This window comes from Sus scrofa, chromosome 15 (genome assembly GCF_054392235.1).
Source record: "Sus scrofa isolate SSC_HxYL_T2T_F1_AM1 chromosome 15, Sscrofa_HxYL_maternal_Yorkshire_Landrace_v2.0, whole genome shotgun sequence".
Lineage (NCBI taxonomy): Eukaryota > Metazoa > Chordata > Mammalia > Artiodactyla > Suidae > Sus > Sus scrofa.
The window spans coordinates 147,221,536-147,234,413 of NC_139397.1; the positions used below are offsets into that span (position 1 = coordinate 147,221,536).

At 63.5% G+C, this 12,878-nt stretch overlaps 1 protein-coding gene across 14 annotated transcripts in view; it reads left to right on the forward strand.

Moving 5' to 3' along the window:
* DIS3L2 (DIS3 like 3'-5' exoribonuclease 2) overlaps positions 1 to 12,878 on the forward strand; it is a 360,467-nt gene that overhangs the window by 346,748 nt on the left and 841 nt on the right. For all 14 annotated transcript variants that reach the window (XR_014828689.1, XR_014828690.1, XM_084997947.1 and 11 more), the window contains 6 exon segments: positions 7,052 to 7,235; positions 7,896 to 7,982; positions 10,498 to 10,645; positions 11,060 to 11,190; positions 11,346 to 11,450; positions 12,686 to 12,787. Coding sequence is in view for 12 of the 14 variants with exons in the window: in XM_084997947.1 (XP_084854073.1) it covers positions 7,052 to 7,235; positions 7,896 to 7,982; positions 10,498 to 10,645; positions 11,060 to 11,190; positions 11,346 to 11,450; positions 12,686 to 12,787 (757 nt within the window). In the remaining 2 variants the exon portion in view is untranslated.

A 12,878-nucleotide genomic window follows, 5' to 3' on the forward strand; every position in this document is an offset into this window, starting at 1 on the left:
TTGGTTTTCAGAATCACCTTGCCCATCCCCACGGCCACAGCCACGCGCTCCTGCCAGCCAAGTCCAGCGGCCACCTCCAGGGCACTCCCCCGCCCCACTGCTGGGTTTGCACAACCGCCCAGCGGGGCCTGGTTCCCTCTTCTCATGCCACTTTCCACTTCTCAGCCACCGCGTCACCCTCCGAGCTCCCTCCCACTTTGTCCCGCTGGGCCCTGTGACAGTCTTGCCCACTCCCAAGCTTGCCTGCGGCCCTGAGCTCTGGCCTGTCCTGCCCTTTCTGGCTGCCTCCTGCCAGCCCTGACTCTTCCCCCAGCTGCACCAGGCCTCTGCTCCGGGGTGCCACTGTCCCCCCATCCTGGGTCCGGCACCCAGGGCCCTGGGGGCCATGCTTGCCTGCCCCCACCCCCAGCCCTCGTCTCTCCTCCCTAGATCCCTTATTTTCCAGTCTTACTTGATGCGTTCCCTCCTCCGCACCTGTACTGTTGCGTCCCTTTCGTGTGGCCCTCCTCAGCCATCTCTTGGAAGTGACCTCGCATCTGCAGGCGTATTACCCCACTAGGGTGGGGCTCCCGGAGGGCAGGCCCAGGCTTTCTGGTGGCAGCAATGTCCAGGGCATCACAGAGGCAACAGGGCCTTGAGGTCACGCAGACTGGTGATGACTCCCTGCCGCTGGTTGGGAGCAGGGGGACTTGGGCCTGATCACCTCTTTGCACCTTAAGCTCCCCATGCTTTAGAAGGGGATAAAAGCACCTCCTGGGCTCCAAGAGGCTTTCAGGGGCTGCACGTAGCCTGTCACCTGTGCCTAATGGGTGGCTCTTCACTGTCTCACCGCACCGACCCGCAGCAGCAGCTCCAAAAGGTTTGAGGGTGAGGAAGTGAACAAGCAATGAACGGCTGTAGGTGGGAGGCGCCTCACTCGGGGTTGGTTTAAAGCAAGGCCGCCAGTTTGCCGTGAGAGGGGAGCGGTGCCCCGTAGACGTGGCCTGGGGAGAGCCAGGAACGCAATTGCTTCTTTCTCATGTTTAGGAGAGAGGTCAGTGGAGCTCTTTTCCTAGGCAGAGCTTTATGATTTCAACAACTTCCAGCAGCAAGTGGTAGGGGTCAGAGGTATGTGCCTGAGGGCTGTTGCTACGCAGAAAAGGGTGTGGTGGCAGGGACGCAGCCCTCCAAGCGCCAGAATGTGCCCTGACCTGGAAATCTTTTCTTTATTTTGTATTTTTTTGGTCACAGCCATGACATGCAAAGTTCCCAGGCCAGGAATCAAACCTGAGTCACAGCTATAACCAGAGCCACAGCAGTGACAATCCTGATCCTTAACCTGCTTAGCCACCAGGGAACTCCATGGGAATCCTTGACCGTGCACAGTTGCCCAATGCCTGGCCCTGGGCCCGGGGTGGGTGGCGTGGAGTGGGGAGGAGAGGTACAGCCCGTGATGAAAGGGGTGATCACGGGGGGTGGGCCACCTGCTGTGATGGGATAGGAATGGGATGCCCAGGAAGCCCTGGGAGGCAGGGGCCCCTCATGCTGCCTCCCCAGAGGAGGGCGCATCCAAGAAAGAGAGATGGGAGGAGAAAGATTAGGAGTCCAGGGTCGGGAACAGCCGTGCCAAGGGACAGAAGCAAGAAAGAGCCCCAGGAATTCCCAGTGACTGCAGTGTGAGGGCTGGGGGACCCGGAGAAGGGCGAGGGGACCCCCCGGGCACAGGACAAGAGACGGCCAGCAAACCTCCTTTTCCTGGGAGGTGGAACTGGCCTGAGGACTGTGGTCGCCTCTGAAGGGCTTCGGGCAGGAGAGGGGCAGTGGTCGGATTTGCCTTCGAGAAAGAAAGCACCGCTCTGGGTGTGAAGATGAAAACAGCGGGACCGGCTGGGAGGAGGGAGGGCGGCCGGCTGGGGAGACGGAGGCCTGGACCAGGCAGTGGCATCGTGGCTGGAAGCCTCTGGCATCTCGCTGTGTTCGGCCCAGATCCCAGATCCTAGGGTTGGGGCACCCAGGCCAGTCACATCTGCAGCATGCCTGATAATAACGCGGTATTTAGTTAAGACCAGGCAGTTGTATACATTTTGTTTCCTGAACCTCCAGAGAGGTTCAGGAATGTATCTGCCGTCACACAGCTCCTGAGCGTCAGAGCCGGTACCCGCTGACCTCTCCTCCTCTCCAGTTGCCCTGGCCTGTGCGCATGGAGCAAGGAGGGAGGCGGGTCAGGACAGGTGAAGAGCAGACACCCCCCCACCTGCCTAAGCAGAGGGCCCTCTGTGGCCACGGGCACACCCAGCTCCTTGATGGACAAGGATGGGCCGGCTTCCTCCAAAGGGGCAGACGTTTTAGCCCGTTTCTCATTTAGCCACCATCTGACCCCTTCCAAGTAGAGCAGCCTTTTCCAAACATGGTCCTTTAAGATGAGATGCATGTGGGTGCAACCACCAGAGGGCAGCAGATCCCAGTAGCTCTATCTTGTCGTAGCTATTTTAGCATCTTAATGGCAAAGGGATGTCCTATAAAAAAAATTCATAAAATAATGCCCTAGCATTTCATATGTATTTGCACCTTTTTCTTTAACATTAACACACTCTGGCAAACACCATGCGAGACCAGTCATCTTGGCCACGTGAGGAGTGTGTGTGCTTGTGTGCCGGTTGCTTGTGGCCTTTACCTGCCTGCCCTCTGCCACAGCAGGTGAGGGACTCTGCCGCCTCTAGGCTTACTCACCTCCTCCCTGGCAGTAAGTGCTGTCCCCTCCAGCACCTGGAGGCCCCGAGCTCAGGGAGGTGGGGCTCTGGGGAGTGAGTGTTGCCCATGTTGTGTCCTGGCACGGCCCCCTGGTGGCCACTCACCTGTCACAGCAGAGCCCACCCCAGAGCTCCAGGGCTGTGGACCCCTGGTGGCCCTGAGCTTCAGTTGCTCCTCAGATGCCAGGCCTGGGACCAAGATCCCGTCTCTAAAGACATGGCTTGCTCTTCAGGAAGCTGATCATGGCTGGAGGCCGTTCCTGAACCCCTATTTAGAGCAGTTGTCAGGCAATTCCAGCACCGCCCACACCTCCCCTGCAGAGCTGACCCATCTTGTGCCTGTCCCGTGCTGCGAGCAGGGGCTCGTTAGCATCAGGGCAGGTACCCAGACCCAGGAGCAGGTCTGAGGCCAGGCCTCCATCCCCACTGGAGTTTGCAAACCCCAGTATGGGTTAGTCCTCAGAGGACATGCTACCACTCAGGACAGCTCAGACTGTCATTTGAGCTCTGGCTGCTCACCCCTGGGTGTGCAGCTGTGGCCACCCCACCCCACCCCGGGGGGTGGAAGGAGGTCAGGGTGAAGGGCTGCTTGCTGAAAGGGTCAGCAGTAGGAGCTCCTCATTTAATCACCCACATTCCTCTGAGCGCAAAGCCCTCAGCCCCAGAGCTGGCTTTGGCCCAGGAAGAACACACTGAATGGGAGCCCAGAGACCCCTGGACTTGGGCCGCGGGGCTGCAGTTGATAAAGTAAGGCCTTTCCTGCTCAGAAGTCCCCGGGTTCTAAGCTGCTCCTGCCACGTCCCAGCTCCTGCTGAAGGAAGATGCTGCGCGCCCCCTGCTGGCCAGTCCGGGGAACTGACCCGAGAGGGGACCTGGGGAGCCCAGTGAGAAGGGCCCTTTGCTGGTCCCAGTTGGGAGCAGGGACACCCCCCCACCCCACGCTCGCCCCAGCGCTAGCCCAGCCAGCTCCCCCTCCCAAGTGCACAACAAGTCCCGAACTCAGTGGAATCTGGCTTCCCCGCAGCCTTGCTGTTCCCACGCGGCATGGGGGACCTGCCTCCGTCTGCACTGCGCCCTCCCAGCCGCCCCAGGGCTTGACCGGCTCGGGCTCCAGGCCCCCCTTCGACCCTCGCTCGCACCTCCTCTGTCCCCTCCCTCTCCCACCCGTGGGCATAGGAAGGACTCTAAGGACAGGTCGTGGGGACATGTCCCGGCCGCTGTCCCAGGGCAGCACCCAGGGGTCCATCTGGCTTATTGCTGTGCCACCTCCCTGTTTGATGACACTGACGGTTGTCAGGCAGGCCCTCTGAGCCGTGCTGGAGAGAGTTCCACAGGCTCCCTCTTAGCTCCTGTCCCCGTGCTGGGGGAGGGGGGAGTTGAGACCCTCAGGGGTGTGGAGCCCCCAGACGTAGCAAGGGACCTGCCCAAGGTCAGTCCTCATGTCCAAAGCTTCATCGGACTTTCTTCTCAAGGTTAACAGGAGTGTATCGTTTTTCTCTCACCAGCCTCAGGTGACTCGTGGGACTGGACTGGGGGTCCAGGGAGAACAGGTAGTGGGGTCCCCGGAGAAGCAGCTTGACTGAGGGCTGTGCTCACTGCCCGGGGCTTCGGGCATCAGCCCCAGCCTGGCATCCCTTCTCTTGGGTTCTCCTTTCCCAAGATCAGGAGAGGCTGGGGCGCCCCTGCGGGAACTGGGAGCAGGAGCCCAGCTCCTGATTAGGAGGCTCCCCAGGCATTCCGTTCCTTTGACCCTGGGGGTGGGGGCACCGCCCCAGCCCTGCCCTGCTGCTGGCCCTGCCCTAGCCTGGGCTCACCCCAACCCTGCATGGCACCATGCTGTCCCCTGCTGGCCACACTAGCAAAACGCAGCCCCAGGTCAGCTGAACTGCAGACCCCAGGGCTCCAGGGAACAGCCCCAGTGCCCCCTGCCCACGGGGGCCCTCGGCCTGCGTGGGGAGACCTGCCTGGCACACAGCCGTGTGTGCCACTGAGTGGGTCCCACCCCCCTGCTGACTGCACCTGAAGCATTTAGCTGAGGACGGGCTGCAGGTTCTGATCGAGGGCTGCCGAGACAGCAGCTAGACCCTCGTCCGGCAGAAGCTGGGACTCCTCATGGGGTGACAAGCTCTAAGTATGAACGCCAACGAGGAAGAGTCAGACGGTGCTAGACTGTGACACAGGGGCCCTGGGCAGCCTGGCCCTTGTTGCCAAGTGGCTTCTCGGGGGGATGGAGGTGGCTTCCAGGGAAGGCATGGAAAAGCCAAGGAGGGACAAATGGCAGGGCTGACAATCACAGGGCACCCCGGGGAGACCCCGGGCTGGCCGTGTGGCATGGAAGGTGGAGCGAGGAAACAGGTCCTGTGTCCAGGCACAGGGTCTGCCCTTGAAACAAAGTGTTACCCGGTGGGTTTTCACATCCACCCTGTGAAGCAGGGGCTCACATTACGCCCGTTCTGTATTCATGAGAAAGGAGGACCAGGAGAGGCCCTGGGAGTTCCCTTGTGGATCAGCAGGTTAAGGATCCGATGTCACTGCTGCAGCTCCAGTAGCTGCTGTGGTACGGGTTTGATCCTTGGCCTTGGAACTTCTACATGCCTTGGGAGTTGCCAAAAAGAGAAACACACACACACACACAGGAGTTCCTGTGTGGCTCGGTGAGTTAAGGATCTGGTGTTACTACTGCAGGAGCTCAGGTCACTGCTGTGCTGTGGGTTTGATCCCTGGCCTGTGACTTCCACATGCCACAGGTACAGCAGAACACACACAGACACACACACAAGATCCATGACTTGTTCAGGGACCTACACCCAAAACATGGTTGGGCCAGTACGCAGGTTGCACCTCAGGAGATTCTGTGACTAGTTCAAGTTCTTGAACTCAAGGGTTTTCAGCAGGAAGTGCTGTGCTCAAGGGCAGATGGGGGGCGGGTGGGAGGCAGGATGGCTGCTTAGAAGACTTGCTTCAAAGTCCGCTGGTGGTCCAGCTGTTGGGATCCAGTGCTTTCACTGCTGCGGCCTGGGTTTAATCCCTGGTCTAGGAACTGAGAGTCCACATTCAAGCCGCTGCAGGCTGCAGCTAAAATAAATAAATAAGATGGTTTAAAATAATAATAAAATAGAGCAGAAAACTTCAAAACAAAACAAAAAACCCGTTCCTGCAACTCGGGGGGCGGGGGGATGGGAAACTCCTCATGGCACGCAGAGGCCTCCTGCTGGCCGAGGTCAGCTGAGGCTTGACCCTTGCAGTCCTTGGCCCAAGCCCTGCCCCGCAGTGGGTGGGGGGCGTTGGGCTGTGGGCCGGCCCAGGGTGGTCCCCCCAGAGGGGGCGAGGAGGGCAGGGCCTGGGTGGGCCTCCTCCCAGGGTCCAGGCTGGCCCTGGCGCTGCCGGCCCTGGGGCCTTTCCACACCCTCCTTCCTCCTGGCAGGGGGTCTGGGGGAGACAGACGTGGACTGGGGACAGCTTGGTGGAGCAGAGCCACCCCTGTGGGCGGCAGGCCCTGTCTGGGGAAGGCGGGGCTCTGCCCACTCACACTCTTGTGCCCTCACTGTTCCTTCCCAAGAGCTTGGCAGTGGTGGGGGGGGACCAGGCTACCCCACAACACAACCCACACCTCCAGGAAGGGGATGCACTGCCGCCACGGAGCCTTCTGGTGCCCATCCTGCCTGGGCACTGTTGTTTTTTTTTTTTTTTTTTTGTCTTTTTGCTATTTCTTGGGCCACTCCCATGGCATATGGAGGTTCCCAGGCTAGGGGTCGAATCGGAGCTGTAGACACCGGCCTACCCAGAGCCACAGCAACTCGGGATCCGAGCCGCGTCTGCAACCTACACCACAGCTCACGGCAACGCCAGATCCTTAACCCACTGAGCAAGGCCAGGGACCAAACCCGCAACCTCATGGTTCCTAGTCAGATTTGTTAACCACTGCGCCACGACGGGAACTCCTGGGCACTGTTCTTACAGCCGGAGATGCCCCCGGGGGTGTTGGGAAGCTCGTCATTCTGGAGAGATCTTTACATCTTCCCTGGCTCAGACGAGGGGCCAGGCACCGGGGCCACAGCGGGGAGTAAGACAGACACCATGCCCGCTCTCCAGGAGCCCTGTCCCCGTAGGGGACACAGCGCCAGAGCTAACAGGGCAGCAGTGGAGAGTGAGGAGTGGAGAGTGAGGGCAGCCAGCGAGGGGCAGGAGCAGAGGGCGGGGAGAGAGCAGCTTGCGGGAAGGGACAAAGCGGACTGGAGGCCGGGCGGGCGGGCGTCTCGACGCCGAGACGGGGCGCGGGAGGCGGAGGAGCGGGAGCAACGCCGGCCGTGCCTCCGCTGCAGGCTCGTGGAGGAGTTCATGCTCTTGGCCAACATGGCCGTGGCGCGCGAGATCCACCGCGCCTTCCCCGAGCGAGCGCTGCTGCGCCGCCACCCGCCGCCGCAGACCAAGATGCTCAACGACCTGATGGAGTTCTGCGAGCAGCTGGGGCTGCCCATGGACTTCAGCTCCGCGGGGGCCCTCAACGTGAGTGCCGGGAGCCCAGGGGCCAAGGGGAAGGAGGAGGAAGGCCTGGAGGGGAGGGTCCCGCAGCCTCTGCATCCCACCACCAGCCTCTGGCCCCTTCCCTCCGTTCCCTCCCCAGCCTCCGGGATGGGGGCAGGGGGCGGCTGGTGGGGAGCCCAGCCCAGAGCCAAGACCAGACCTCGGGAGGTTCCGCTGCGGGCGGGGGCCCTGTGGCCGGGGATGGGCTCCGGCCCAGAGGCTTTCAGTCGGGGCTCGGGCTTATGGGGCATCAGGGAATGTTTTTGACAGGAAGTGGTGGCAGGTGCTCCCTACCTGGGACTAAGCACCACGGGCTCAGAAGCCACCACAGGCTCTGATTCTGCAAGAGGGAAACTGCCCCCATCTGTGCTCCAAGCCTGGGGTGGCAGGGAGGTCACCAACTGGAGAGCCGGCTGACCAGGCCAGTCAGCCAGCCGGACACGGCAGGACTGACCTCAAGCCAGGGACGTGGAGGCAGGCCCAGTGTGGGACCCCCTGCACCCACCCATGGCCGTCTGAGCAGGGCTGGACCCCTCGCCTGACCTTTCCTCCCCAGAGCAGGGTCTCAGATGACGAGCGGGGGACAAGGGCCCCAGAACCTCGCCCCGAGCCTGACTGCATACCCCTTGGGCTTGCTTCTAGAAAAGTCTGACCGAAACATTTGGAGATGACAAGTACTCCCTGGCGCGCAAGGAGGTGCTCACTAACATGTGCTCGAGGCCCATGCAGGTGAGGAAGCCGCCCTCGCCCCTCCTGCTCCTGGAGCAGCCGGGGCCCCTGCGCCTCAGCCAGCCTGAGGGCAGTCTGGGGGAGCATGTCCCCAGGCCACTCCCGGGACAGATGGTCCCTGGGCTCCTGAGCCTCATCCCCTCCTCCTGCTCAGACTTGCCTGCCCCGCTGCCCCCCTGCATGGCCGCTGGGGCTCTATCTCTGGCAGCCAGCAGGCAGACACCCCAGGGCACCCCTAAGACTTCAGGGCCTGGTCCCTGAAGACTGCACCAGCTTGGACAGGGGATGAGGCCTGGTCAGCAGCCCCTGGAAAGATGGGGATCCTGGAGGGGGCGCTGAGCATCTCTCCGGAGCAGACTGTGCGGGGAGTGGTCCTTACCCCACGGGGGTTTGTGGACCCTGGGCAGAGAAACCTCCCTCTCACCAGCTGGTTGGGAGAGGAGCAGCCAGGCTGTCAGGCTGTGGGCCTGGGTCTGCAGCTGGGGGACAGGCTGGCCACCTGGGAGGCAGACAGTGGCTGGCATCTGGCAACCTGGTGCAGCCCTCCCAGCCGACCTTCAGCCTGGGGGTGGCGAGGAGGGCATCTTGGGAAGGAGCCACACCATGGCACTGCCAGGTCAGCAGGAACTGGGGATGCTGATGGGAGCGTGACAGACGGTTGCTCAGGGGCTCAGGCACCAGACAGATTCGGTCTGTCCTGAACCAGATCACCCAGCTGGTCACACCTGACTTCTTTCCTGACACCTAGTAGCTCTGCCTAGAATGGAGGTCTCAGGTCCTTCCCGCCCCGGTCTCCGATGTCTGCCCCCTATCGGGGGCTGGAAAGCGACCGCCATGAGTGGGGGCCATGCCTCTCTGGCCAGTGGGCTTGTCCCCACCTGCAGGGCCGATGGGGCCCCCGCTCCCTGCCCCCAGCTTCTGGAAGCCATCCACCTCCAAGGCTGAACCAGCCCGGCAGGGCCAAGGAGAGGACTCCTCTCGTGAGTCGCCAGAGCCTGAGAAAGGCCTGGCTTATCCCAGCCTTGCCCGCTGTGACCCCAGATCCGATGTCAGGGAGTGGCCAGAGCGTCTGTGGCGCCGGGTTCGTCTCTGTCCCGGTTCCGGGTCCCCACCCATCCCACCCTTTCCAGAGACGCCTGCAGCAGCCAGACAGGGAGCTGGGGCCCCCTGCCCTCCTCACCCCAGCTCATCTGGGGGACTGGCCGCCGCTGAGAACAAAGCCCAGATGGGGCTCGAGTGGAGGCTGTGCCCGCCTCCCTCGGCGACTTACCCCAGACGTGACCCGGGGGCCCAGCGGGAGCTGGAAGGGAAGCGGGGCTGGGGAGCCGAGCTGCCTCCTGGATTCCGGAGTAACCCGAGCCCCTGTCCATCTGGCCCAGAGAGCACACGGGAGGGCGTGAGGGTGTGGGAGTGCGAGCAAGAGGCAGGGGCGCGAGCGGGTGAACACCCGCGGTGTGACTTTGGCCCAGGAGCTGCTCCCTTGCTCCCCGGCAGCAGCGGGGCCTGGAGCCCCAGGCCTGAGGGCTCGGGGAGCCCAGGGCAGGCGGCTTCAGGGGCTGAGGCCGAACCTCTCAGGGCAGCAGCACCGCTCCTTCTCTGGGCCCCTGAGAAACACTGCAGGTGACAGGCCTGACTCCTGCCCTGCCTTCTGACTCGGATCTGAGTCTTGGGTCTCAGGACAGGCTCTCAGGTCAAGAGGCGCTGAGGCTGAGAGGCTGGCCAGCCGCTGCCTCCCATGGCTGGTGAGCTGTAGTACGAGGGGCTCAGAGGTGCCGGGGTGCGGGTGTGGCCTTCAGCCAGGCAGGGGTCAGGGCCAGAGGGCGGGAGGGCTGCCGTGGACAAAGGCTGGGCCAGGGCGGGAGGGGAAGAGCCAGGTGCCTGTTTTGCTCTGGGGGGTGGGCATCCCAGGCCTTCTGTCTCCCATTCTGGCTCCACAGTGGTGTTGGGCTTTGTGTCCAGCATGGACGAAGGGCTTCCTCTCCCCCACCCCACCCCCGGCTCCCCCCTTTCCAGAGTAGCCATTCCAACCTGGCCCTGGGAAGGAGGAAAACTAGAAACAGTTCCTTCCTCCTGGTTCTTGCCAGTAACAGCCCCTGAAACTCAGCAGTGACCCGCTGTGAGGGGGGTGGGCTGCTCCCTGGCTGGCCTCATCCGTGTGCACGCGGTCTCCCCCCACCCGGCCCCAGGGCTGGGGTGCTGGTCCGCAGGACTCCGAGGGCGGAGGCCTTCCAGCATCCTTAAGGTTTCCAGTGGGAAATACATCCCCCTGCCCCCGCGCCCCATCACCGCACTCCACTTCCGCTCCTCAGCAGAGGGGATCTGAGCAGCCCTGGGCAAGAGCCGCCCTTGCCTTCAGCAGGTCAGGGGCCCTGGCTCAGCGCAGCCTCATGGCAGCCCCGCGGGTCCCCTCGCATGGCACGGCCCCTGACCTCCTCGGGCCGACGTGGCTCAGCTGCCTGGCAGGTGGGTCCCATCACATCCCGCCCCCCATCACGAGGCTCTGGCCCCTCTGCAGATGGCCCTGTACTTCTGCGCGGGGACACTGCGGGACCCGGCGCAGTTCCGCCACTATGCCCTCAACGTGCCACTCTACACGCACTTCACGTCGCCCATCCGCCGCTTCGCCGACGTCATGGTGCATCGCCTCCTGGCCGCCGCGCTGGGTAAGGGGGGACAGCGCCGGCCTGGGCCCAGCTCCGGGCCGCACACCCCGGAGTGGCTGCCTGGGGGCCAGAGGCCACAGGGCCATGACTGTGGGGCAGTCCCCCAGCAGGGGAGCCTGGACCCAGAACGCTCCCGCGGGGAGCACGAGCGGTGGGTGGGTTGGGGCGCGGGGGGTGTGGGGGCTGCAGGAGGCCTCATTAAAGCCCTTCGCAAAGGCCGGGGCTCAAGAGCCCTCACCGTGGCCAACCCTCCCTTCTCGGCCCAGCCCCAGAGGCCGCAAGGAGGCCTCCGCTTTCCCCGGGCCTCCCAGGCTGCACCCGGCTTGGCCCAGGGGCGCCATGCTGCCCTTCTCCTGGCCGTGGCCAATCGCACAGCGCAGGCGCCGGTGGACCCCAACCACGCTCTCTGCCCAGGCTACAGGGAGCCCCCGGATATGGAGCCCAATGTCCTGCAGAAGCGGGCCGACCACTGCAACGACCGGCGCATGGCGTCCAAGCGCGTGCAGGAGCTCAGCACCGGCCTCTTCTTCGCCATCCTGGTCAAGGTGAGGCCCCCAGCCTGGCGCCCCCTCTCCCCCCTTGGGTACCTGCTCACAGGGAGGCCTCCAGGAGCCCAGGGGCCTTCGGTAGCTGGGGTGGGCCCGGGGGGGACGGCGCCCTCCACAGTCCAGCCTTGGCTAGAGTCAGTCCTGCCCCGCAGGAGAGCGGCCCCCTGGAGTCGGAAGCCATGGTGCTGGGCGTCCTGAACCAAGCCTTCGACGTGCTCGTGCTGCGCTACGGGGTCCAGAAGCGCATCTACTGTAACGTGAGTGCGGGGGCTGCCGCCCATGGTCAGGGATGCTCTGGGCAGACAGAGGCTGGCTACAGGGCACAGGTGCCTGTCTACCCTGACCTGTATGCCTGCGCCACCAGGCTGCTGCCCCCCCACCCCCAGACACACCGAGCTGTGTCCACTTAGCACGCTCCCACCTACCTGCCCCGTTCCCACTGCCGGCTCCCCTCCAGGTCTCCCCAGCATGGGTGGGGTCTTGACCCAGGGACAGCTCTGGATAGACACAAGCAGGCAGGATGGGAGCACAGGCTGAGGTCCTGCTGTCCTTGTCCACGGTGGGGCAGTGACAGTGCACCTGTCCCCTAGCTATGGGCCATACTGGCACCACGTCTATCCCATGGGCCAGCTGCAGCTGCCCAGGGTCGGAGGTCCAGGCCAAGGGTCAGGCTTGGGCCTCTTTGCCAAGGACTCGAGTGACCAGAGAGCTGGTCCCCCCATGACCAGTGTAAGACGGCTGTGCAGGCTTTGGAAGGCTGCTTATAGGAACAGGAGCGGGAGCGGGAGCCAGGAGAATGGCCCGTGGCTGCTCTGCAAGCTGTGTCCCCTGAAAAGACGGACGAGACTAAAGCCTCCCGCAGGGGCTCCTTATTCAAGTCTTTTTCCAACTTGGTGCTTGTCTCATGCCCCCTGGGGGACCTGTTCCAGCCGACCTTGTGGTTAGTGAGCCACCACCTGGCCCCTGACCCTGGCTTTGAATTTCCCAACACGCAAAGCACTCTGGGGAGTGCGGAACCCAGCCATGATGTGGCATCAGCATGGTAATCGTGCAGTGGGGCAGAGCAGGAGAGACGGAATGGGGTCCAGCTGGGACCGTTAGGGCCCTGAAGTTCACGGAGCAGGAAGGAGTTCAGGTCCAGGTCGTCTCTGCTAACGCCCCGCCCTTGGCCTGCTAACAGACCCACGGCCCTGGGGGGCGGCAGCCCCCAGCCTCAGGTGCCCGTCCATCTCCTTCCCGTGTGGGCAGCCCCTGATGAGCCGGGACAGACCCACTGCCTGCCCCCAGCCCCCACCCCTCAGCAAAGATGGCCTGTCCAGGCCTCCCCCGTCCAAGGTCAAGCAGCCAACTGCCGGACTTCAGGGCTCCCTTGAGACCAGTTGGAGGTGGGCCAGAGCCAGGAGCTGCTTCCCAGCATGGGGACGTGGAGGCTCAGAGGTTGGGAGGCGGCGCCTGGAGACTGGGGCCTGAGACGCAGGCGCGTGCCCCGCAGGCACTGCCCCTGCGCTCCCACCACTTCCAGAAAGTGGGCAAGAAACCGGAGCTCACGCTCGTCTGGGAGCCTGAGGACCTGGAGCAGGAGCCGGTGCAGCAGGTCAGACCCGGGGGCGGAGTTGGTGTTCCTGAACGCTTGTGTCCCCGTCCCCCACCCCACCCCGTACCTGGGCTCCTGGGGGTTTCAGGTG